The sequence below is a fragment of the Epinephelus fuscoguttatus genome, linkage group LG13 (assembly GCF_011397635.1).
Source record: "Epinephelus fuscoguttatus linkage group LG13, E.fuscoguttatus.final_Chr_v1".
NCBI lineage: Eukaryota > Metazoa > Chordata > Actinopteri > Perciformes > Serranidae > Epinephelus > Epinephelus fuscoguttatus.
In genome coordinates this window covers 39,801,843-39,827,313 of record NC_064764.1, presented here as the reverse complement: position 1 = coordinate 39,827,313, position 25,471 = coordinate 39,801,843, and the positions used below count along the sequence as shown (strand labels likewise).

At 41.6% G+C, this 25,471-nt stretch overlaps 1 protein-coding gene across 1 annotated transcript in view; it reads left to right on the top strand.

Annotated features, from left to right (window-relative positions):
* The first annotated feature begins 1,603 nt into the window (after window positions 1-1,603).
* vwa8 (von Willebrand factor A domain containing 8) overlaps window positions 1,604-25,471 on the top strand; it is a 109,747-nt gene continuing 85,879 nt past the window's right edge. Inside the window, exons 1-14 of the mRNA XM_049593344.1 lie at window positions 1,604-1,867; window positions 3,858-3,935; window positions 4,025-4,155; window positions 5,677-5,787; window positions 16,069-16,236; window positions 16,881-17,045; window positions 17,309-17,358; window positions 17,481-17,589; window positions 17,737-17,841; window positions 17,976-18,104; window positions 19,725-19,859; window positions 19,952-20,029; window positions 23,993-24,153; window positions 24,393-24,506. Of these exons, the coding sequence (XP_049449301.1) occupies window positions 1,729-1,867; window positions 3,858-3,935; window positions 4,025-4,155; window positions 5,677-5,787; window positions 16,069-16,236; window positions 16,881-17,045; window positions 17,309-17,358; window positions 17,481-17,589; window positions 17,737-17,841; window positions 17,976-18,104; window positions 19,725-19,859; window positions 19,952-20,029; window positions 23,993-24,153; window positions 24,393-24,506 (1,673 nt within the window). The 5' untranslated portion in view covers window positions 1,604-1,728. The remainder of the gene's footprint in view (window positions 1,868-3,857; window positions 3,936-4,024; window positions 4,156-5,676; window positions 5,788-16,068; window positions 16,237-16,880; window positions 17,046-17,308; window positions 17,359-17,480; window positions 17,590-17,736; window positions 17,842-17,975; window positions 18,105-19,724; window positions 19,860-19,951; window positions 20,030-23,992; window positions 24,154-24,392; window positions 24,507-25,471) is intronic.

Here is a 25,471-nt window from a genome sequence, read left to right as displayed (position 1 = left end):
CAGCGCCGCTCTCTCCTCCTGCCTGCTCTGCTCCCTCCGCTCGGCTCCGGAGAGGGGCCGAGCTTATCAGCGCTCCACGTGATAAATGTCAAACCCGCTTAAACGCGCGCGGCGCTCGGCACGGTTTGTCAGAGGCCGGCGGGGACCGCACACGCGCGCAACTCCAGCCTGTGTGTGTGTGTGTGTGTGTGTGTGTGTGTGTGTGTGTGTGTGTGTGTGTGTGTGTGTGTGACGTCACCCATTTAGGAATTCGGTATTTCCTAATCCAATTTATGAGATCATTGATTTTCCTAATTTTCTAAATTCGCTCTATTCATCATGTCATTTGGTTTTAAAACTCTCCTCTCCTCCTCTCTTTGAACTCAAAGACTCACAGAGAGGCTATTCATTATTATTATTTTTTTTTTTTTACAATTATTTTGAGTGTTTATGTGACTGTAGCCTATTTTATTTTTTGTAAAAGTAGACTGACACTTGTTTTAAATTTGCTCTGTGCATAATTAAAATCATTTTTATGGATATTTGAATTTAGAAAACTTTCCCATAAAGACACATGATAACAGCAGCAAAGGGGTGAAACACAGCGAATGCCAGAAAGGACAATAAATATATTTCATTTAATGTTATTATTTTTATTTTATTTATTTTTTCCTCTTTTTTATGAATCATGAGATAAATAGGTTTGGGCTTAGTCTCATGATGTGCTGTCAGTTATAGATGTAACAGATGTTGGCTACTGAGAGAAGGGTTTGCGAAGAGAGAAACGGAAAGGTGGGCTTCAATAATATTTTTTTTTCTTGTATCAACAGTTTTAATGTTAGTTGTCTTCATTAGGCCTACACATTATTTTGCTCCCATCTGAGAGGGCTTGTATATAAGTATGTATGAGATTTAATGTAGGCTATGCTGTGAATTTTGAATATCACCCTTGCACCCATCACCCCTCTTGAAATGAAATAAAATAAAATGAAATGAAAAATAATGAAATGAAACGAAATAAAATAAAATAATGAAATGAAACGAAATAAAATAGAATAAAATGAAATAAACAAATAAATAATTGACTGACTTTATTGAGGACACAGATATAGGCCTATATAAATATTATTATTACCACCCCAATTTTTCTGGGCATAACACAACCTTTTAGTTTTTTTTTTTTGTTCTTTTCCAGTTATTCTTATTATTTTTTTAGTTTTATTTTTTAGATCACTCTGATCAAAATTACACACATGGGCTACATATTACAAAACAGACACAAATTAAAAAAAAAAAAAAATCAAAGACAAAAATACACTGACACAATCTCACAATGTAATCAAAAATGTGTTCTTACCCAAATATTCAATATTACTTCTAAAATTACCACGGAGTATTTGAAGCCATGTAGACGGACAGAAAGGTCAGGTTACATCTTAATTACATAAAATATGTATTCCTTTATTCATTCACCATGATTTAGCAACACAACAACTGTTAAAGTCGCATTTCGATGTTATTAACGTTGTAAATTTTACGCCGGAACGGAACAAAAAAAAAACGTGAAACCACTACGGAAGCATTAAGCCCCGGACCCAGCGGTCCGTCTCTTATTATCTTCCGACTCCTATAAAATGAGCTGACAGATGTTATGAAATGTGAAGAAGGCCGGTCAGGACACAGCTTGACACCGGGCTCGTGGACTTTATTTTAGATTATGTTTTGTATGACGACATTATAGTTTTAAATATGCACTCTCAGATCTTATGTAGCGGCACCGCAGCGGCCGTGGCTGCCAGGAGAATGCGGAATATTCTGGGTGCTGTTCTGGGAAGAGACGGCTGGATGTGGAGAACACATGAGGTCAGACTGCTCAACACATCCTCAGGTGAGCTACCTGTCTGAACCAGCGTGGGCCAACACTGTGTTTAACATGGTTTCCATTAGGAAAGAGCTAACCTGCCGTCACAGACGTGTATACGTTGACTATAGTAACGCTGCTAGCTGCATAGATAATAAATAATTAGCTGTTACCAAATGTTAGCTAAACTACTTTAGACAGCTGGTGACAAAATGTTGGTTTACAACTACTAGATAAGTGTTAGCATGTAGCCTGTTAGAAACATTTATCTAACGCTAGCTAACGTCAGTAGGTTAAAGGTTAAAACCAGGTAATTAGCTGTGTCATGTCAAGTTAGCAGCTGGCTCCAGTTTTAACAGTTAATTAACGATAAACTTTATATTTGAAACGTATTCTTAGATTTTTAGCTAACGTCACATTTAAGAGACATACTTTATGCATGTTATTTTCTCCAAACAGACGAACCAAACTATGTAGGCTGTGTAATAACACAAGAGGATATTTTGCACATGGCAGCAAGATGGCAGCCAAAGGCACATCAGTTGTATCACTGAAACTTTTTTAATTGTCAGGGCCATTAATGTTTATTCATTTCAGTTGATATTATTACATACTTTAAATGTACAGCAGTGATGCACAATATAATCTCAGGTTGTGCCAAAAGAGCCAGCAGATGTTACCCAGGCTGCCATCTTTGTTTGGCTAAGAAACCGTTGCATCTCTGCAAACAGACAGTTTCTCTGCAGGCCTTTTTCACAGCAGACATGTTGGTGTAAAGTCTAACAGTAAAGATGGCTCTGTTTAGTTAAAGGGTACCCAGTATAGCCAGGACAGTGTGACAACTCAGAGGGAAGGGAGACTGGATTTGTTCTGTCTGTTTCTCCTCAACATAACTTAGCTCAGTAAAACTTCAATATGAGATTCTGGACATTTTTGACTACCTCTGAATTCATCTCCGGAGAAAAAGCGTTCCTCTTGTCTCAGCCCAGTCTTAATTTAAGATCTAGGGGTGCATGATATTGGATTGTTTTTTGCCAGTTATCCGATATGCCATGTGTAACAAGTTATTTGACTGATAACTGATACTGGTATTGATATATCCACTTTTTCCCACACCTAATTTTAGTGATAATCAAGTCTCTTCTGTAGTGGAATTAACATCATATAATGCATGCATACGCAAAGTCAATATCTGCAGATACCGATGATGTGACAATATTATCGTGCAATTCAATTTAAGATCTTACAGACTGAACATAGAGAGGCAGCATATAGTTTTTATGCACCACATATCTGGAACAAACTGCATGTCTGCACCAACTCTCACGTCTTTTAAATCAAGGTTAAAGACATATCTGTTTGCTGCTGTCTTTTATTAAATCAAATATTTATTTATTTATAACTACTTTTATTGATATTACCCACACTGTAACTTAAGTCTTGTATTTATAACCGTCTTAGTATATTTCAAGAAGAAGCTGATTTACAAGAAAAGACTATTGTGAGCAGCCAAATTCTCCCCAGAGAATGAGCCATCATGCGCAGTAACAGGACATGATCCTGAAACAGAAGCACGGATGTGGAATTCAGCCATCATTTATTTTAATATTTACACCTGTGCTTGTCTTACTGTGACAGAATGTCTTCTAAGAGGCCAGCTGCACAGCAAACTGAATATTTTCTCTGCCAACTGGATTGGAAGACTGCTTTAGGAATTCAGAATTCACCCAAAACAGCAGTTAGTTCACATATTCACATAACCTCAAGGGGGTTTCATTTTGTTAAGAAAATCCATCAATGCAACCATGTATTAGCTAAAAAAATATGGTTACAGTAGAGGCACAAACCAGGACTGTTTAGTAGCTAGGAAGCAAGTAGTCACCTGTGTCTCTCTGTTGTTACTGTGTCAAAGGTGTGTGCCGTGGCTGACACCAATAAAAGGTAAATATAAGTTGAAACCGTTATTGCACTGTCCTGAATGTCTCTGTGTTAAAATGTGCTACTGTGATGTTGGCAGGTGACACAGTGACGATCGGAGAGATCTCTTACAAACTCAAAACACCCCGGAATCCAGAGCTTGTTCCTGTCAAACACAGTAAGGCATTTTCTCTATGTACATCATATATGTCTGCATGAAATGAGAGAAGTAAAGTGGCAAAAGATAAAACAAAAGTTACTTTCTAGTTTCAGACTCGCTTCCGCAGACAGTGGCTCAGCACCTACGATGGATTATGCAGAAAGACCTTTTGGGACAGGATGTGTTTCTCATTGGTCCCCCAGGACCCCTGAGACGATCCATAGCTATGCAGTACTTGGTGAGTACACACATACGCACGCACACACACTGATAAGTTGTGAAACGACAGCATGTGGAAACCCTTACGTGTATTGAAGTATTTGTAAAATAACTACGACAAACCCAATACCCAGGGGTGTTGTTTTAGCACAATCCAAAGTCTGGCAATGTGACATGGGGACCATACTCTGCTGTTTCAGCAGACTTACCTATGGCTCTCTTTCCGACTCTCACTATGCTTAATGTTGGCACATCCTAAAGCAGTGAAAATGCCTCCCATCGTATTTATTTTGGTGCGTGTTTCAGCAGCAGCGTGAATTAACTCATTACTGGAACCAACCCAGCTACGAACATTTGTACTGGCTGTACTGGCAAAATTCTTCCATAATACACTTTTGAAAATCATTGAGGAACAAACAAGATAACTTACTGACACTAATTTTTACTGACAGGCACATTATGAACCTTGAAGTGCTCTGGTTTCTTCTCACAGTCAAATAGGCCTTAATGAGATTCTGCACACACTAGGTTGTAGTAATACATGCGGACAGTGACCATAAAGTGCAATACTTTCATTTTCACATTACTAATGCATAATGCGGTCGGAAACACTCCAAATGTGCAATGTTAATGGACCGGGTTTTTTTTTTTTTTAATTCACCAAAGGAAGACTGAACTACAAATGATCAATTTAAAGTCAATACAGGTTTAGTTTCTCATCAAACCACCCAACCATCTCACACTCCATTTTCTCGGGGCGAACAAGACCGTGATATACTACTCTACTATATATACTATACCACTAGGCTACTGAGCTGGCCTAGTGGTAGAGTGTCCACCCTGAGACTGGGAGGTCGTGGGTTCGATCATACCAAAGACTATAAAAATGGGACCCATTGCCTCCCTGCTTGGCACTCAGCACAGGGGCTGGAATTGGGGGGTTAGATCACCACATGATTCCTGAGCGCGGCACCACTGCTGCTCACCGCTCCCTCAGGGGATGGGTCAAATGCGGAGAACAAATTTCACACACTCAGGTGTGTGACAATCAGTGGGACTTTAACTTTAACTTTATACTACCAAGGGGCAATCCACTGTTTTCCAGGAGATAACTGTGGCCTTATCTCATCATCTCATAAGTCTCATCCTGACTGCTTTACACCTGGCTGCAAACCACCTCAGGTCATGCTGGAGGTCACGGTGTGATGAAGCCAACAGAACCACATCATCTGCAAAAAGCAGAGACGCAATTCTGAGGTCCCCAAACCAGACCTACACCTTGAGATCCTGTCCATTAATATCACGCCAATATCCACCTAGTGTGCAGACACAGCTCTCACTTTGGACTCTTGAAATGCAGATTTTAAATGATTTTTTTGGACAAAGTCCCACTCTTATTTTTATACTAAGTTTTCTCACAACGGGGTCCCTGAAATATGTTATTAATGTTTAAGTTCATATTTTTATTGTGCCAAAAAAAAATGCCTGAAACTTTTCTTGGGTTTCTGAAGTGCTAAAGTTTTCCCTCATTGTTGTCCAGGAGCTGACCAGGCGGGAAGTCGAGTATGTCGCCCTGTCCAGGGACACCACAGAGACTGACCTCAAGCAGAGGAGAGAGATCCGCTCAGGGACGGCCTTCTACATCGACCAGGTAAACCCACTCTGTGCTTTTAGATTTTCTTCTGATTTATACACTGTACACTGTAAATTCACTCCTCCAGATTGTTTGCCTCACTAGCCATTTAGTATTTGGCACAGCAGCAGCACAGGGAGCGCACAAAGGACAACAAGGGAACAGAAGAAAACATGAACATCACATGAACTGATATGACCAACACCATTTTCTCTAAAGGTGAAACAGTAACTGAGCGTGCTCTATTCTCTTTAGTTTTCTCTGAAGCACACAGACAGACACCGTTCACATAATAAACCGTTCTGTTCCTCTCCGAGCCACTTTCTGATCGATCAGGCTTAATGCAAACGTACACCCCCGCACACTGTTGACTTTGTAAGTCAAGTAACCATGGAGACCAGCAGATCCTCATTACCCAGGCTGGTTTCTCTAAGGAGAACTTTCTGTTCTCCATTCATCTCCATTCATTTCTCAGGGGTACCCAAAAAAAAAAGAAAAAGAAAAATCCACATAAGCCTGATCATTAAACCCTGTCATCAGGCTTCAAGGAGCCGGCAGTGACAAATGATGATAAGCTGAGATAATTAACATTTACTCAGTCATGTCATTATCCACGCGGCTAATTAGCACATGGCTCCATCGGTGTAAAAAATAAATCGGTTGCGTAACAGTTCAAACATAAAACTCCATGGAAACAGTGAAGTTTGTTTTTTATTCTCAGCACATTTATCTTGTAGACTTTACTCACAAATCTTCTTCTGGAAGAGGAAAACTCATTAGTGAGGTTCTTATAATTAGACTGAAGCTGGGAGTGAGTTCAGCTCCTGTCGAGTGTCACGCCACTTTTCTTCAGTAGTATAGTGGTGACTGAATAGATATGTATCACATGTATAGGTAAAGATTTCTCAGTGGATGCATCATTGGTGATGAGAAGAAAGTGTTCACTGCTGACAGTACTGTGTTTACTTGTTTATCGGCCCGCACCGCACCTCAGCTGTTACTTCTCTGAGTGGTTTTATAATTTAATACAAAGTAAAGGGGCTTATTTATGTGCCAGTGCAGATGAAGAATTAAAGCCGTCACCCTGCTGATGTGGCAGTTTTCTTTGGCTGTAGCTGATTCTTTTGATTTGATAGTCGTATGGCTCACAGTGATATTCCTCTTACTTAAATGAATGGAAGAGTTCCAGACAGGGAAACACTGACACTGCAGTTTTTCAAAAGCCAGCCTAACCTTTTGTGTGTAAAGATGCATTCATATAGACGCCTTCAGGAAAACACAAATACCTTTATGTTGAATGTAATCACCTGTATTACTGTTATATACATTTTTTCAAATGTAAAATAATGACGTTATTTTTTCTGTGATTAAAGGAGCGTTTTTTTTTTCCTGAAATGCATTTTTATTCTTAACAAATGGAAACGGACACACTTCATGAGACTCAGGGACAGAAAGCTTTTAATTCTATCTTCAGCACATTACAGTCTAATTTATAAACAGGTCTTTTTGAGAAAGAATAATCATCTTATACCCTTTTTCCATCGTCATTCTTGGCTGTGCGGAGTGAAGCCATGTAAAGCTGATCTGTGTTTCCATAGTCAGTTTAGATGTGCCATGTTGCGCCATGCCACGCCGGAGATGGACCCTCTTCATAGTGGGTCCAAAAGTCGGGCTGCCTGCTCTCAGGCGAGTAGCGGTGATGTCTCACTCAGTACAGTACATGCAGCTTGGGAAAATTGAATTATTGGCTTAGTCTGACTGAAATGGACTATCCGTAGCTCGACTAACACACCTAGACAGTTCGATTGAAAGTTGAACTTGGAAGAAGAAAGAGATGACGTAGCAGCAGTGCAGTAACTCCTGGAACAACAAACACCATGGCGACCGTAAAGCAGAACACGCACTTCTGGATGGACGAGGAAACTACATTCATACTCCGACAGCTAAAGGAGCTAAACATTTTGAAATTTATGGATGGTAGGAAAACGTGAAACGCGGATTCATTCATCAATTTAAGACACACCTTCACGTAGATAGCCCTGTTATAATGGAAATGCAAATCCCTGACCCAAACCAAACCAAACCAGCCCATGACTGTTGAAAAGGGTATTTATTGACTGTACAAGCCAAAGCGACAGAGCAGGTACAGTATGTGTTCTATCTGCAGGGTTTGCAGTGACATTTTATAGGCACCACATAATTAGACTCACTGCCTACAAATGTACCTTGATTACATCCTGCATGATTGGCATCATGGTGTTAAAAAAAAATTACAGCCCACAAAATAACTGGTGTAAATGGACTTGCGTTCACATAGCTCCTTTTTATCCTTCCAACCACTTGGAGCCGAGGCTGCATTACAAGGTGCCACTTGCTACTCGAGTAACCATTTACACACACTCACAACTGGCACGACATGTGGACTGGAGGAGCCGCTCCACCTCCTGAGCCACAGCCCCTAATACGCATATTGTATGATGTTAATTTACCCGCCATCTTTGTTTGGTTAAGAAACCGTTGCAACTTGGCAAACAAACACTTTCTCTGCAAGCCTTTCCCACAGCAGACATTTTGACCTGGAAAACATAGGTGCTGCTTATAACCTTAATAACATTAATAACATTAGCCTGGCTCCGTACAATTAAAGCAAGGGGAGGCAGCTCTGGAGCTCTGGAGCCACATGAGGCTCTTTAGCCCCTCTCCATTGGCTCACCGTGGCTTTGATCACATGGAAAATGAATTTTTACGTTCTCCAATTGTAAAATGTGTAGGCTGTACACCAACAAAAGAAAGTTTTAACATTTCATCAACTAAAATGTGCATCATGCATCTATGGCCTGGCACCTTTTCCTCTACATTCTGCCAAACCTCAGTAGCAGTGGCAAGTCTTGAGTCTCGTTAGCTCGGCTATCTGTGGATTTCAAATCCAAAGAAGGAAAAGTATTAGTGAAAACTAAAGCATTAAGTGTGAGGACAGATTCTTTTGTTTTCACTACTAATTCTGCAAAGTTTAAGGCACAAAATCTGCCCACTGCAGAGTGGCTACCTTGTGGCAGAACATTTGACCTATTAGTAACGTCGATAGCCTAATTTAGACTTACTGGGTCGTGTCACCGTAATTATGAGGCTCAAATATGTTCCGCGGCTCCAGACCAACTTTTTAAGAATTATTTTTGGTCAAAGTGGCTCTTTAGCTGGTAAAGGTTGCCGACCCTGAATTAAAGTGGCCCCAGAAAGCCATTACAGTGCGTCAGTGAGCCGACATGCATAATGCCAGAAACCTGAAAGTGAAGCAGCTAAATGGAATTCAGCCCTCATTCATTGTATTATTTACGCCTGTGCTTGACTTTCTGTGACAAAATATCTTCAGAGAAAAAGCCAGTCACACAGCAGACTGAATATTTTTCATACCAACTGGATTAGAAGAGGAATTTGAGAACTTATTGAAAACAGCAGTAATTTTTTATCAAGTATACTTTAGAGTTAATTTTATTTTTAAGAAAAGCGATGCTTAGCTCTGTGTATCAATCATGCAAAAGTCTCAAATCTAAAAATGATGGTCTATTTAGGACTATTTATCAGCTAGCAATAGATTCATTTGACAAACTGCCTACATATATGTACCTTGATGACATCTTGCGATATTGGCATCATCTATCAGCACGTGTGATTGTTGTCTGAATCATTCGTTCCAGCTCCAAACTACAGACATTCTTGGCATGTCGTGAGAGGGAGCTGTCTTCACGCTCGAAATTTTTAAAAATATATTAAAAAAAAGTCAGTACATATTAAAGACTGCTGGATTTTTGTGATACTCTCAAGTGGAAAACATTAAAACTTGTCCAAATTAGTGAAGCAACTCAAAGACCGTCTGGAACAACATCTAGTTTTAACGTGTTAAACCTTTGGAAAAACATTTGTCTCGTTTATTTGTGACGTTAAATTGACAGTGGCAGAATTCCCACTTTAAAAAGGCGTAACCCTCTTTGCTCAACAGCTAACAACAGTTCTGCTTCTCTGCACGTATACCAGACAATGCTCAGGTGTCACCCACTGTTGTGTGAAATAATAGGGGTAAAGTTTGATCAGGTGTGCCTCTAAACAAACATTTGCAATAATATTGACTTTATCTGTTCATGCTTATATCATTTACCTCATCAGAGTGCATCCAGAAGACATTAAAACAGTTTTAAAAAAGTCTTAACATTCTAAGTTCAACACATTGTTTTTTTTCCGGAGCTGTTGATGGTCGTAGCTAACCAGGCCTCTAAGAGGTGCACTCAGCGTTGAAGCCAATTTGACATAGTGGCCAAACTGTGTAACTACAACTTCCAGGTCCATCACGCGGTGCCATTGGTCCCCAATAAACCTTTTTACCATAGACTTACATTAGGAAAGAGACGACAAGCAGCATAACATTAGTTCTGCTTTCCTGCACGTATACCAGACGACGCTCAGGTGTCACACACACCTGCGTGCAATAATAGGAGGAAAGTTTGATCAGGTGTGCCTCTAAACAAACATTTACAATAATATTGACTCTTGTCAATACGTGCTTAACCGCTTTACTCTACGTTAATTAGATGTGCCTTTGTTGGACAGTGACAGTTGAGAGATGACAGGAACTCTATAGAGAGAGTGACGAAGATAGATTCTCTATACCATTAGCTGCAGCTGTGTTTTCCATGCAGTGACATCTTTGTAAAGCAAATGTAGCTTTTGCTGCAGCAGAATAATGTAGTTCATTACTTCATGATTCATTACACTAGTTTACATTACTCCAGAGAGCTGTGCCATCGATGTGACCTCATAGTCAAGTGCTGTCTTGAAATCCGGTGCTCAACACTGCTCAAATTATCATTCAAATTGAAACCAATCCGATAGTTCAGTAGTATAATTCACCCTATACTGAACTAGAGCAGTTATAACACACATCCACCATCAGTGGCCATATACAGTAAAGAGTTTGTGCCATGTTTCTTTGTACATCACGGCAATGATGCACTGGTGTCCTGATTTGATCGACCAGTACAGAGTTACTGCTTTTTAAAAAGAAAAATAAAACACAAATCCATCCCCTTTCACACCTGCTCTGCATGCGTGCCACTGCTGCACCACTCCCATGACACCCAGGTGTGGTGGCGTTATGAAGTTGCATGACCTTCTGATTTAGCACGTTAGGAAAACAGGGCCAAAGAGTGGATGTGTGCACAAACACATAGCATGTGATACAAATGCTCTGATTAATTCTGCTGCCTTTGAGCAATTTACATAGGAATGAACGGGGCCCTGCTTCCAACACTGTATGCAGTTCTCTTTATACATCTATGTAGCTAACGAAATAGCCATCTCACCTCTGCTGAGTGTTGCACATGCGCAGCACAGATCAGTCGCTGACATTGACCGATGGCACAGGAACGTATCAACCAAGGCTTCTTAACACACTCTCTGTTTCCTACAATAAGTAAAGCAAGCCAACCCCTCCACTTCCCAAAGGATCATCTGCCTCCCACCTTCTCATCAACATGAAAACAGGTGTTTCCATGGAAACAGCTCATAAATAGGCACAGCATATTTTGGTGGTACAAACAGGTGTAACGGCTTATTTTTGCTCTTCCTTGAATCTGAAAGAATCTTGTGTTGTCCATTGAAATGTGGGCAGCGTGATTTGGCACATGCCGGTTTATGAGTCAGTGTGTTGGACAAAACTTGTTGAGGATGAAGTTGATTTTTGTGTGTGTTGGTACGTGAGTATATGTACACTTACAGTATCGCCTGAGGGACTGAAGACGTGTGGGTGTAAATCGGCGAGCTTTTTCTCTTTGAGAATAGTTTGATATCGTAGGAGGTGTGTGCTTGTGCGTTAACTAGAACATCCAAGTATTCCTCAGGGCCCTGTGCTGATTTGGAGCCCTAAATTCAGATTTAACGTGTCGGTCCCTGTGCTTACTCCTCCCATCCCATCCTCTCCCTCCACTTCACTATCTGTCTCTTTACTTGTCGCTCTGTCTTTTTTTCCCTCTCCTCATTCAGTCCAGCATCACTCCACCTCCCCCCCATGTTTGTATGAAGGATGGAGTCACATGGATGTAATCACATGCTTGTTGTATTTTTGACATCTCCAGTCACCTCTCTCCAGTTAGCAGGCTCTTATGTAAGGCAGCTTACCTCAAACCCACACTGCGAAGAAGACTCTATTACAGTAATAAGTGTAACCAGTGTGTAGCCAACCAGTGGTTAGCCTCCGCAGCCAGTTCTTTTTAAAATAAATGAATTGGTTGCACTTTCTAGGTAATATGTCAGTCACATGTAACAAGTACACACCCCCCAAAAAAAAAAATCCCATTTAAAGGCAAAAGCTCTCAGTGCTGTGTGAAAACCTGCGGCATCAAAACTGCGGCACAGCCGAGGAAAAGTGTGAAAGAAAACCAATAAATGCAGCTAAAACAAAACTGAGTTCTTTGATAATAGTTTTTACTTCAAGTGCAAGAAGTGGAGCAGAGCAGGCCTGGGGAGAGAAAGAGTGTCACTGGCACAGTTAATGCTGAATTAACACTAAACCACATGTGTGGAGGTAAAAACAGGAACAGTTTGTTGTAGAATATAGCAGCAGTAACCAGGTATTTGGGCCGTGCAAATGGAACAGAACAATTCTTAATCATCAGAGACGTGTGACCGCAGCAGACCCAGAAATAATGGCAACCGCATGCTTTCACGTAATCTGATGTGTCTCTGCACAGAGACCTGATGGCACCAGAGAACATCCTACTGTACATATGAGGCATGAAGGAGAGCAGTGTCTCCAAGGAAATATTCTTTTCTACTAGAACGTGTTTACATGCTTAATGTTAACACACCTGTATTCACCCTCTGTCTGAAACAGTCCATTTTAAGGGCTGTCTCTTTAAGGCCCCCTAGTCTGCTGTGATTGGTTTGTGTGTCAAGGTCTTCCACAAGGAACCTACAACAAAAGGAAGAGTCATTACATCAGTGACGGCACGTGAATTCTGCATCGGTGCCAGACTTTGGTGCCACTTCTTTTGACGTTAATAAGGGCCCGGCAAGTCCCACCTAAACCCATCATAGCTGTTTTGTGTCACCTTCAAATGACAGATGCTTCCACACAATTAAAAAAACACACATTACGTGATGCTTACTGACACTTTTCATCTAAATCTTGCTTTTCTTGTAAATTAGTCTCCAAACTGATCATGGCTCTGTCAGCTGCATCTCAAAAACCTGCTAATGCTACCAGCTGCAAGCTAGGGTCAGGGTCATTGTTAGCATTGTATACATGAGTATGTATTTGATTTTTAATGGCTAACCAACTTTCAAACAATTGATGATATTCAGGAGGGCTAATGCTAGATGATATTTCCTATCAGTGTTAGGAGGTGGTGCTAATTGTCAAATTATCATGAATCTGGACCTTCATCACTTATCGTTCCTAGTTACTTTGTTTATCAGTGAACTAAATTAGCATTTGCACTTTGTTTAGCTAATGTTAGCCAGCTATGTCACTGTTACATTACATACATTTTGGACCGTAAAGCAAACCTGTGGTAAAGGTGTAAAAGAAACGGACAGGAAGCATTGGTGTCAGTGAGTGATGGCAAACGCAATCGTCTCAAGCTTAATCATTGTCATGACGTCTATGTGAGCTAGCTAATTAATGGTAGATGACTAACGTGAGTATGAATGTAAATCACTGAGGCAAACTGCAACGCATCATAGCACACGGTCAAGTCCTAGTTTGGCAGGTATTTACCAAACTGACAGGTCATAACAGGGAGTCCAGCCAGAATAATAATCAGAGCCAATAAGGACTTACGTGGTTAGAACTGTAGTCTGGTCAGTGATAACAGGTCGGACCTGCCCCATTTGTTTATGTATCATGATATAACGTTAGCTATCTTAGATCAAACAGGGACTTTAACGATATCTGTGATTTGTTTGGAGACCAATAACAAGGGAAAATAACATGCACACATTGAGATAAAACAAAACACATGTCACCATGATTTAATGTGTTTTTATTTTGATGGAAAAAATTTTTAAGTCAGAGGTGGAACAGCAAAGTGATTTGCCAGGCCTGTCCCATTAACTCCAATAAAACTGACACCAAACTCTGGCTCCAGTGCAAAATTTGAATGCTGTCACAGACTTAATGACCTTTTATACTTTAATAGTTTCTTTGGTGTTCCACATCTGCACATTGCACCTTCATTTCAGTGGTGGGAAATGACTCTAACGGCACTGCAGCAGCACTTTCTATCTTTATAGACCGTTTCACTGGAATTGCATTACGAGGCAACAGCTTGAGTCCACCTGTCAGCTGATGTCATTCTAGACACACTGCACGATATTCCAAAAGGAAATAGTAACACCGTGTCCAAACTGGATGTGACGCAAGTGAGTGTCAGCGACTAAATCAGTTTGATTGCATTGTTTTTTACTGGACTGTTCTAACTGCCTGCAAGGTGGTGTGCCATTTTTGGCCGAACTTTTTTTGGATGCCCAGTTTCTATTTTCATTCTGTTACTCACGTTTGTCAGCGCTGCAGTGAACGAGGAACAGCTGATTCGCGATGTTTAAATGAGGAATTACCTACAGGGTAACTCATTTCACTACAGAAATCTAAATAAGTTGGCACCTGGCTGGAGGGAGAGCATCAGGAGGATGAATATGTCTGGTAAGAACTGTGTGGGATGCTCAGCAGAGTTAGCATGTTTTACAAAGTGGAGATGGTGGTATGACGTAGTATGGGAGCTACAACAATTGTGTCTTATTAGTTACCTGTGATAGTATTGTGAGTATAGATAATAAGGAAGTACGTACTCACTTATCTATTCAGTGGTAACTGAACACACAGCTGCTGGGTTGTTTGTTTGTTTACAAGATGTGACAGAGTTCCATATTTAACGATCCTGCGTGGACAGAGAGCGTCTGCTGTAAGGCAATGAGGCGCAGTAGTCTGGAAGCTTGCATCCAGTTAGGACACGGTGTCAGGGACCCACTCAGGATGTTTATTTGTGAAGTTTGAAACAGTCTATAAAGTAAAGTTGTGATGTCACAACTTCACGGAAGTCCTAACAGCTCGTCTAAAGGCACAGTTTCTGAATACAGACTATGTGCATTTACGTGTTGATTGAGCATTTTGATACTTGTACAGTATTTATATGGCACCTTTACGTGCTTTATAGTTAAAAGACATGGAAATCTGACTTCATACAATATGGGACCTTTAAAACTTCTAGATTCTAATTAAGAATAAATCATTCATAATGAGGTGTGTTGGGTGCAGAGGCATTGTGACGAGTCCACACGGGGCATGCATTATGGCCTGATGATTAAACGTTGCATACATCATAAAGAGACGGTGCAGGGGCTGATACAGACAGTGGTCTTTATTTGTTACTGTCGACCTCTCACAGTTCATATTCATACTTTAAATATTCTGTTTATTCAGCTGTCTGTAACATTCACCGCTGAATGTTTGCCCAGAGCGTCTCAGTATGCGGTGGCATGTTTTGCACAGTTAGTGTGAGGCAGAGAACAAGGCCTGTCTGTGCCTCCTCGTCTCCCTCGCCGTCCTGCGTCACTTACATTTTTAACAATTATCTGATTATAGCGTTGGTGCCGAAAATGGATCAGGAGTTAAATTTAGAGCATCTGGTACTCACTATAGTTTTATAGCTCTGCTTCCCACACAACCTGCCACGTATTTACATGTTAACCTAATTATATGGCCACTTGCTCTGTGGTGAACCCAGACAGCTAAAGTTTCCTGCCTCTTGACGTCAGACGTGCTTTTTGATTTCTGCAGAAAAGCGCGTCTACACAAACATGCACACGTATGCACACACACACACACGCTGTTGAAACTAAACCAAGTAGACCAAATACGGTTTTTTTATCCCACAGTTGGTGGCAGAAAATAGGCCTTCCTAAAAACAGTTGAGATTGTTTCTGAAGTTTGGTTTGGAGTAAGTTTGGAGGATGTTCTGAACACAATAAGCTGAGGACATCCTCAGGAAAGGCTTCATGGCATGCTCATTTTGTCATTAGGGCACTGATGCACAGTCATATTGCTCTTTTTATAAATGCTTGTTGCACCGCAAACATTATCACAGGGTCAGAGGTCGTGCTGGACAGTGAAGCAGCAGATTTGACCTGAGGTTAACTTGGTTCCTGTGGTTGTGGTTTAGCCTTAAAATGAGCCATTTCCTGATGCCAACATCTTCCCCCGCTTCTCTAATTGTTCACTGACCAGTCTCAACTTCTTCTGTTTTTCTGCAGTGCGCTGTAAGGGCAGCAACACAAGGTCGAGTCCTGGTCCTGGAGGGGCTGGAGAAGGCAGAGAGAAATGTCCTCCCTGTCCTCAACAACCTGCTGGAGAACAGGGAGATGCAGCTGGAGGACGGACGCTTCCTTATGTCATCTGAGCGTTACGACAAGCTGCTGCAGGTCAGAGCAGCACACTCGCCTTAAAGTCAAATACCCTTGAGGGTTTGAAGGTCTTTAAGCTGTGGGAAATTAAATTTAATGATTAAAAACTCCCCTGTACTTGCGAGTTCATCAGGGAATCATGGTGTATATTTAAGAATAGTTCTTAATGTGGTCACTGCTGTTTAAGGAACTGCATCTATCTGAATCTTCACACTTGAGCAGTGAATTTTCACGCTACTCCTACAGTGCTCCTATTGTCTTTAGTGGACAAAAAAGCCCTTGCCATAACTACTGTGTGGCATTCAGAGTCTGCTGTTACATGAAGCTGTGTAGCTTTGGCCGTTTGCATAAAAAATTTAGGGGATAAACTGGCGAAAACAGAGAACAGAACAGAAAGACAGATTTTTTTTTAATGTGTTTTTACCAGAGAGAGACCTCTGTGGATAATTTGGCTTCCAGTAAAAACTTCCTTAACTATGAATACTTGACGAATCCAAACCAGGAGAAGTTTCAGTTAATTGCAGTCCTCACCCCTTGATGCCAATAATCCCTTAAATCTAAAACACTGTTCCTTTAAGATGAAATGAGTATGACGACAGGAATTTGCCATGTTACACACAATAGTTGTACATTGGAGTGTTTTGTACCTTGACATGTTGCAGGAGCACACCAAAGAGGAGCTGGACAGCTGGAAGATTGTCCGTGTAAGTGAAGACTTCCGGGTCATCGCTCTCGGCCTTCCTGTCCCCAAGTACAAGGGCAACCCGTTGGATCCTCCTCTCCGCTCTCGCTTCCAGGCCAGAGACATCTATTACCTCCCGTTCAAGGTCAGTCCAGGAATTAACAGATTATATGTAAATGTGGAAGTGACATCATTTTACTGCTGAAGTTTGTGTTTGTGTTTGTAACTTGTGAGAAATTCAGGGCTGCACCTGTTATTTCATGTGTCAAATACATGTAATCACTAGTTAGGGATGGTGGCACAAAAAGTGATTGTGTTTTAGTTAGGTTGCTTTTATCTGCCCCTAAACTTTTTTTTACAGTGTATAGCCCTCCACCTATGCGCATCGTGATATTGTTTTCTTTTCAGGACCAGTTGGAGCTGCTGTACACAGTAGGACCAAACCTTGCTGCAGAAAGGTAAATTAAAAGCAAATTTATAGCATTTTAAATGGCTCCTATGAGTCATGAGTATTCTTTTACAGTCTTTCAAGGCTCAGTATTTCTTCATGTGCGATATTCTGCTGTATCCTGTGTGTCAGGGTGTCTCAGCTGCTGTCACTAGCCACAACGCTGTGCTCCCAGGAATCATCCAACCTTGGCCTTCCTGACTTCCCTGTGGACAACTTGCTTCCTGCCCTCACTGTGCTGGTGAGAGTCCAGGCACCAGCAGTCTTCCTCTCACTAACTCTCAGAGAGAGAGAATGAAAAATGAAAGCCCAGCATTAAAAATAAAAAAGACCCTTGTTGGTTCATGAATGCTGGTGTCCAATGTCTGTCTTTTCTGTGTTGTTGCAGAATGCTTTGCCCATGCTGTCTTCCCAGCAACTTGTCCAGAGACTTTACCCCTACAACAGCATCCTGGGCAAGGATGGGCGCACCGCTGTGGAGGGCGTGCTCAGTGTAAGTCAAGATGTGAACCACCAAAATGCTCCTAACTGTCATCTGTATGCTTGTTTAGATCTGAACATAATTAAAACACATTATTTAAAGGTGTTAATTTTGGCCTGTTTGCATCTTGTGGCACACTGTCATAGAGGTTTGAGCTTATGGATGGTCGTCGTCAGCCGGCACCCAGCGCCATTTTGAGTGTTTCCAGGACGAAGGATCTTGAAGGTCATGCAGACGTCACATTAAAGGTCGCAAACAAGGACGTCACCTTTCAGGTACCAGTAGACTGGCTATGTACAGTGTAAAACTAAAGCTCCAATCTGGTCTGCAGACCATGTAGACTGAACTACGACAGCTGTATGGAGGGATGGGATGATTTATTCTGATGGTGGATTAAAGACATAAAGTACTGCTGCCACTGTTAAAGATACCCTATGGAGTTTTCTTTAAGTACTTTAAATCCTGTATGTTACATCCTGCAGTCTTGTCCGTTGTTTCCAAGCGGCAACCTCCGACACTGACAAATGAAGCCAAGACTCTCGTCCAATTATGGTCACTTCTGGCTCCAAAAATCCAAGATGGCAACAGACGAAAAAGCCATATTCTGTTGAGGCTTTAAAACACGAGCCCACAAACCAGTGGGCACCATTGTGGTGGTTACTATTGGTGGTGCATTGCTGTGTTTCTTGCAAGTGGCAACTTCCAAGGCTAAACAATGAAATCAATATGGAAATGCCAAAAACTGCAGTTCCTCTAATGGCCACTAGAGGCTGGTTCCAAAACAGAGTAAATTCTCATAGACCCCCATGTTAACATGTCCAGTTTTGTTCTCTAAAGCTAATTTCAACGTTCATGACAACTGTACGGGAGTGACTTTTTATATAACTCACCTGTTTGCATTTTATTAAGGCCTAAAGTTAAGCATATTTTAGGCGGGGCCATTTTAGTGACAGGCTGTCTGCAAGGTGTAGCTACGGTCTGTGAGTCAAATCCATCCCTCACTCCTCCGTAGCTCCACCCTCTTGTCTTCATATGGTCACTTCTGGCTCCAAGGTGGTGATGGCCAAAATGCTGAACTCTTTTGAGGCTTCCAAATAGGAGTCCACAAACCAGTGGGTGGCAGGAATGTGTGTTACATCAGCAGCATGCAGTAATGATCCAAGGGCTTCCTCATGCTTGTGCACGAGAGACGTACCTGCTTTTTTTTGTTCCATAAAACAGATAGATAAATAAATAACAAAGACATAAAATTCGACAAGAATCTTGTGAATTATTATATTATTTATTTTTCATTTATATCAGATTAAATTATCCGACTGTCCCTGTGAGTGAGACCACAAGGCCTTCGTTAAATTATGACCTAAAAACATGTTTCCGACAAAAGTGCGTCACACGCTGCACAGAGAACCCTTTGTCCCATGACAGACCACACGCACACACACACAGACAGACGCACTGTGTAAGTAGCTTGACCATCTTATCTGTGACTGATGCTCTGAGGAGTCTCTGAGGGGAACGTCTTTATCGGTCTTTAATTCTTCTTCTTGGATGAAAAACAGTGTTTGTGAATGAGTCACTGTGTGGGGTTTGGGAGAACAGAGATATTCCAGACTTCTAAGAATAGTGGTGCTGATCTTCCAGCCAAACAAATGATGTCACCCTTATTAACTCTTTGAAGTTTTCATCATGCGCAGCATAGTTTCTAATATACAGTGGTGTGTATCTCATGGATTTCTTGATAATTAAGTGTTGTTGGTGGAAACAGTGCTTTTTTTCCCAGCCGTGCGTCATTGATTCTGATTATCCATGAATCATTATTTAAAGGAATATTTTCCCACAGCTTCGAGCTCTTGGTTGCTCTTTCGTGACTTCTTCTTGTCTCCGTCAAACTTCAGGTCCCAGCGGGCATCAAGGAGCCGCGACCACCCAACAGCAGCGGGACCTTCATCAGCACGCCGAGCCACTCCCAGCTGATGGCTGAGATGATGCAGTCGCACATGGTGAAGGACATATGTCTGATAGGAGCCAAGGTAGCGAACACATGATGTACAGTATACACACATGCAGTGCACGTGGTGGATGTGGTCTGTGGTCTCAAAAACAATAATTTTGTGTTTTCTAGGGTTGTGGCAAGTCAGTGATCGCGAGGGAGTTCGCGGAGATGCTGGGTTACAGTATAGAGCCGGTCATGCTCTACCAGGTAAATATAAACTGGTCTTTGATTGTTTGATTTTAATACCTCGCTGGAGGGACGATGTTTTTGGGTAGCCCGTCTGTCTGCTTCCATCCCATCCTCGTGAATGCGATATCTCAGAAACGCCTTCAATAGAGGCAGATCATCCCGTAGGTGTCACAGAGATTCATAAAATAAAGGTCATAAGGTAAAAATGATCCAAAGATTTAACGCTACAGGTCGATCTATAGCAGGGGCACCATCTTGAGTTCTTGCATTGCAGTTCACCTTAGTGTTAATCAGTGAGAGATTGTGAGAACATGCTAGAGTGGGGATACTCAACTCGCTTTGCCTGGAGGCCACTTTTTGAAAGTGACATGAGGGTCAGCTGCAGCACCCTGCATGGGTACGGAATATGTGAATTTTTGATGCTTTTTCTGCACTCTGCCACCTTATTTACATTAAATGTACAAACAATTGCCAATGTGAATTAATTTATTTTCATTGAAAAGGGTTCGGGGCCGCCTGGGGGTCATAAGTTAAGCATCACTGTGCTGGAGCATTGATGGGTGCAGTGGAGCAGAGTGTATTGTGAGAGCATTAGAGTAAGAGAAAGGAAAAAGATGATGACATTTGCACCATATATTTTTTTTTGTTTGTGATTTAGTAAGTTGTTCATTTGTGTCTCTCATTAGCTGTAGTTCTGGTTTGAACAAGGTGGGGAGTGGGGGCAGTGTAAGTGTGCTAGATCCGGCACTGGCCTTGAGGGAATATCTTTAAATTTGGCAAAAACGTCCGCTTGGCCTCAAGTAGGTTCATTAGAGGAAAATTCTCCTCTGATTTACCAGGATTTTCTTCACTTGTGTCATGTGAGTCACTTTTTGACCACAAGCATATCATTTTTCACACGGTTCCTTTGCCCACTTGTTAGATAATCAGTTCGTTAAATGCTGCCAGTCAATTATAAGTGAGTTTGGATGAGGATAGACCTCACAAATATAAAGCCAGTGAAGGGACAGTGCAGTAAGTTATGTAGGATTTGGACTGCAGCTTGGCTAAAAGACCCACATCTGGCTTCCATTACCTCCGGCCACCCATCAGACCAGAATCTGACACTAACTGGGAGATAGAGAGCCCAGAGGGGCTGCTACAGTACATGTGTATGCATGTAAAGCTTTGTTAAGCCTCACCCCTCTGTGTGTGTGTGTGTGTGTGTGTGTGTTTTAGTGTGTGTGATTCTGGGGAATTTAGTCATCTGGGTAACGATTGTGCAGGAAACGTGTGTGCTGAAGACTTATGTATTAATGCATCATGCTGCAGCTATTTTTAGCCGGCTGAGGTCAAGGGTGACTTGTACTGCGGGAATTGCGGAATCCTTCGCCGGGCACTTCATCTTGTTAGCTCTGAAAATCCCATTTTTGGAGAACAAAGTGACATGTCAGGCTGGAGCGGAGTATAAATACATAATGTGTTGGTGTGTATGCCCTCTAATAAATAAAAAAACCCAAAAATATTAATATAAAAAAATGTAATTTATTTGAGAGTAGCCGTTTGCGTTGGTAGCTGAACACAAGAGGGTCAGAGAGGAAGCTGAATATGTTAGTATGCATAACATATTACACATAGATTATTATACATGACGGGGAAGAGTATTTCCCCACCTTACAGAAGCTCACACAAATGTACAATACAGGTGTAATTTCAGTCAGAGTCACAGCAGCTTAGATTTACAAATCCACATAACCTGATTAAAGTTTGCCTGGTGTATTATGCGGAGCAGCTTTGAAAGGAAAAGGTGGACGAGCTTCTGTCATTAAAGATGATTAGGTGAATTGCCTGGACACCTCCAGAGGGCACAAAGGAAAGTCATGGTGACACAACCACTTCTTTGGCCACTGGTTTAGCAAGATGTGTGTGTATAAGTCTTTTACCGATGGAGCTACAACACTGTGACTGTGTGTCTTCACATTGAAAATAACATTTGGCATTGAAAAAGGAAACATTGGCATCAAAAAATCCCCCTGAAAAATAAAACACAAGCATTAAACATGAATTTTGTTTTATTTTGATATTTTTGCATTTGGATGTTTTTCAGTGACAGCGTCCTGATTTGTATCTTCAGTGTCAGCTTTTTTTCACACCAAAAGAGGGACAGAACGTCAAAACTAAAAAAAAGAGGAAAAAAACAGACACTGAAAAACAGTGACATTAAAAAAAAAAGATATGACACTTATATTTTAATAACAAACAGTGAGGCCCCAACGGTGTAACACTGATGGGATATTAGCATCTGTCAGTGAGAGAGACAGAGTCCATGATGCGCTCTGTGTAGTTGCTGCAACAGTCCACTGTAAAATACCTTGCACATAATCTGGACCTATCACACTCACTACTTTCCTCAGATTCAATAAATTGGAGCCAGTGAGCCGCAACCATGATGAACCATGCAACCAAGACACACCGATGTAACATGCTGTTGCTAGCTAGCTAACGTAATTCATATCTGTGCAGCTAAATCAGTGGGTGGATGTTGTGATATCACTGGTTTAAATTGGTTGGTACTAGCTTATGAGGGCAAAGGTCATATTTTGTTTTGCATGAAGAAAACATGACTGGACCTTGATATAGGGATATGAAGAAACTGATTTTTATAATTTATGTCTATGTATATATTGTTAAGTAGGTGCACCGTATATATATTTTTTTTAATTTATTTTTTTAATTTAATATACTTTATTAATCCCCCTGAGGGGAAATTAGTAAAACAGAGTAAGACACACACATGCACAAACAGGACCTATACATGCACAAAGTGGAGAGATGTCAGAGTGAGGGGGCTGCCTTGGTGAGGTGCCCCGAGCGGTTGGGGGGTTCAGTGCCTTGCTCAAGGGCACCTTGGCAGTGCCCAGGAGGTGAACTGGCACCTCTCCAGCCACCAGAGTTCGAGTCCTTGTCCGGACGGACGGGGGCGACCCTCCGGTTCCCAACCCAAGTCCCCATGGACTGAGCTACTGCCGCCCCCCCGTATGGTCGGGAATGTGATCTTAAGTGTTTACAAAAAGCATTTTCATTTAATATCAACTTAAAGTATAATCCTGTGATCTCAAGGGGTAAAAATAAAGTCATTTTCTTGTGATAAATTATCTTGTTACTGTGAGAAAACTGGCTTTTGTTTTTTCAAGTATCAACATAAGTGAATTCCTCATCATCAGGATGTGTTGTGTTGTCACAGAAATAATTATCTCTTGATTTTACGATAACTGCAGTAAAAATAATTACAAGCACAGCCGTTCTCTGCTTCTGTACCACATCATGAGAAAATGTGTTTTGTCAAAGATAATTAACGTGTGATCTTTTTTCCCCCTTTAAAGAGTCTTTTTGGTGAGTTTTTCCTTACCTGCTGTGAGGGTCTAAGGACAGAGGGATGCTGTATGTTGTAAATCCCTCTGAGGCAAATTGTGATTTGTGATATTGGGCTTTATAAATAAAACTGAATTACATTTAATCTTGAGATAACAGCATAAAAAAATAATAGCAAGCAAAGCCGTACTAAGCTTCCATACCGCATGTAAATGTAGAGCATCTTTCTGACTGAATGCAAAAATGTCTTGTTGCTGTGGAGCAGTTAGCAGATCAGTGATCACTGCCTGGAACAAATTGTGCAACTCTGCTTGTCTTCCCTCCGCTACCCTCCGTCTCTGCCATGACACGGCAGCGTGATAGTGGATATGACAGTCTTGCTGCACAGACGTTTCCCCCCCGAACACAAATGTGCCATTAGCTGTTATCTGCAGAGCAGACGGATCAAATTTAGCAGATCATGTGGGGAGGAAAACTGGGGATGTATCATTGCCAGAAAATCACAGCTTGTTTTATCCAAGTCCACTGTGTGACAGTAAACACACTGACCCACCTCCTGCGTTGCTCCTAATGCATTCACGTCCTTTAACTTTGTCACTTGGTGTCCACTTCCTTCCCTTCCACTTCCAGGACATGACAGCCAGGGACCTTCTCCAGCAGAGGTACACTCTCCCTAACGGAGACACAGCGTGGAGGCCATCTCCTCTGGTCACTGCTGCCATCGAGGGGAAGCTGCTGATCCTGGACGGTATACACAGGGTCAACCTGGGAACCCTGGCTGTGCTGTCTAGGTACTTCACTTTGCTAAAAATACACAGTTTCCATCACTTGCTGTATTGTTTTTAGGACACTTTGATATTATCACTTGTTTTATCCTCTGTATTCTGTGCTGCCGCTGCTGCTCAGATTTAATCTATTCTACTTCAAAAGATTTCTTATGGCTGCTTTTCAAAAGTAACAGGAGCTGGTGCCGTAAATGTCAGATAGAGACAAACACACACAGCTCACCCCACTGTGTTTTGTGTCCCAGGTTACTCCATGACAGGGAGCTGGATCTGTATGACGGGACCAGGCTGCTGAGGTGGGACAGATACCAGACACTGAAGGAACAACTGCAGTTCAGTGACCAGCAACTGCAAGAGAGGTACACACACACGCGGGTCAGCCCGCAGAGGTTTAACTGGTTATGTGTGAGAAAGGTCAGGAGCATTTTTGGAGCAGTTCTGAATCTGTATTTGCGTCAAACATGGAAAGACAACACTGTGGTCACTGGCTTTCCAAAGACAACAATAACTACATTCAGCATTAGCGCCATAACAGGAAGAAAGACTCAGAGAGAGGCGTACAGACAAATGAAGAGAGGCAGAGAGTAAAGACGAACATAGTATTCCAGATAGAAAGATAGACTGAACAAAAATATTTAAGGAAAGGATCTAAGACTTTTTATGCACTTAACAGATACAGTTGCGATATAGATTTACATACCCTTGGCAGAATTTGTGAAAACTAGGGCTGCCCCGGACTAAGAATTTTCCTGGTCGACCAACAGTCATCATTCAGGTCCATCAGTGGACTAGTCTCATGCATGTTTCTGATATTGCTGTAATGATTAAATGATATATTTTGGTGGTTTGAGTTGAAGGTGTGAGAAAGAATAGTATCAGTAACATTGTTAACACTGTGCTACATTACAGAGAAATACAAAACCGTACTAATGAACCTTCATTAATATAGGCCTATATTTTATCTCCAAGTGCACGTCACGCAGAGAAGGTTCTGGAGAGGCCATTGCAACCTCTTGACCTCAACACCATTAAGCCCCTTTGGGGAGATCTCAAACATTCAGTTTATTCAAGAATACCCAAGAATTTCGCCATCGCTGGTGAACAGTTTGCCACTCAAGTTGGTTACAATGCCGAACTGCTACCAGGTTGAGACGCCAGTGAGGATGATGAGCATGCATGAGTTTCCCTGAAGCAGTTTCTGACTGTTTGCGCAGAAATTCTAAGGCTTTGCAAACCAACTGTTGCGTCAGCTTTTCAGCTAGCTGGTCTCAGACGATCTTACAGGTGAAGACACTGGGTGTGGAGGACCTGGGATGGCGTGGTT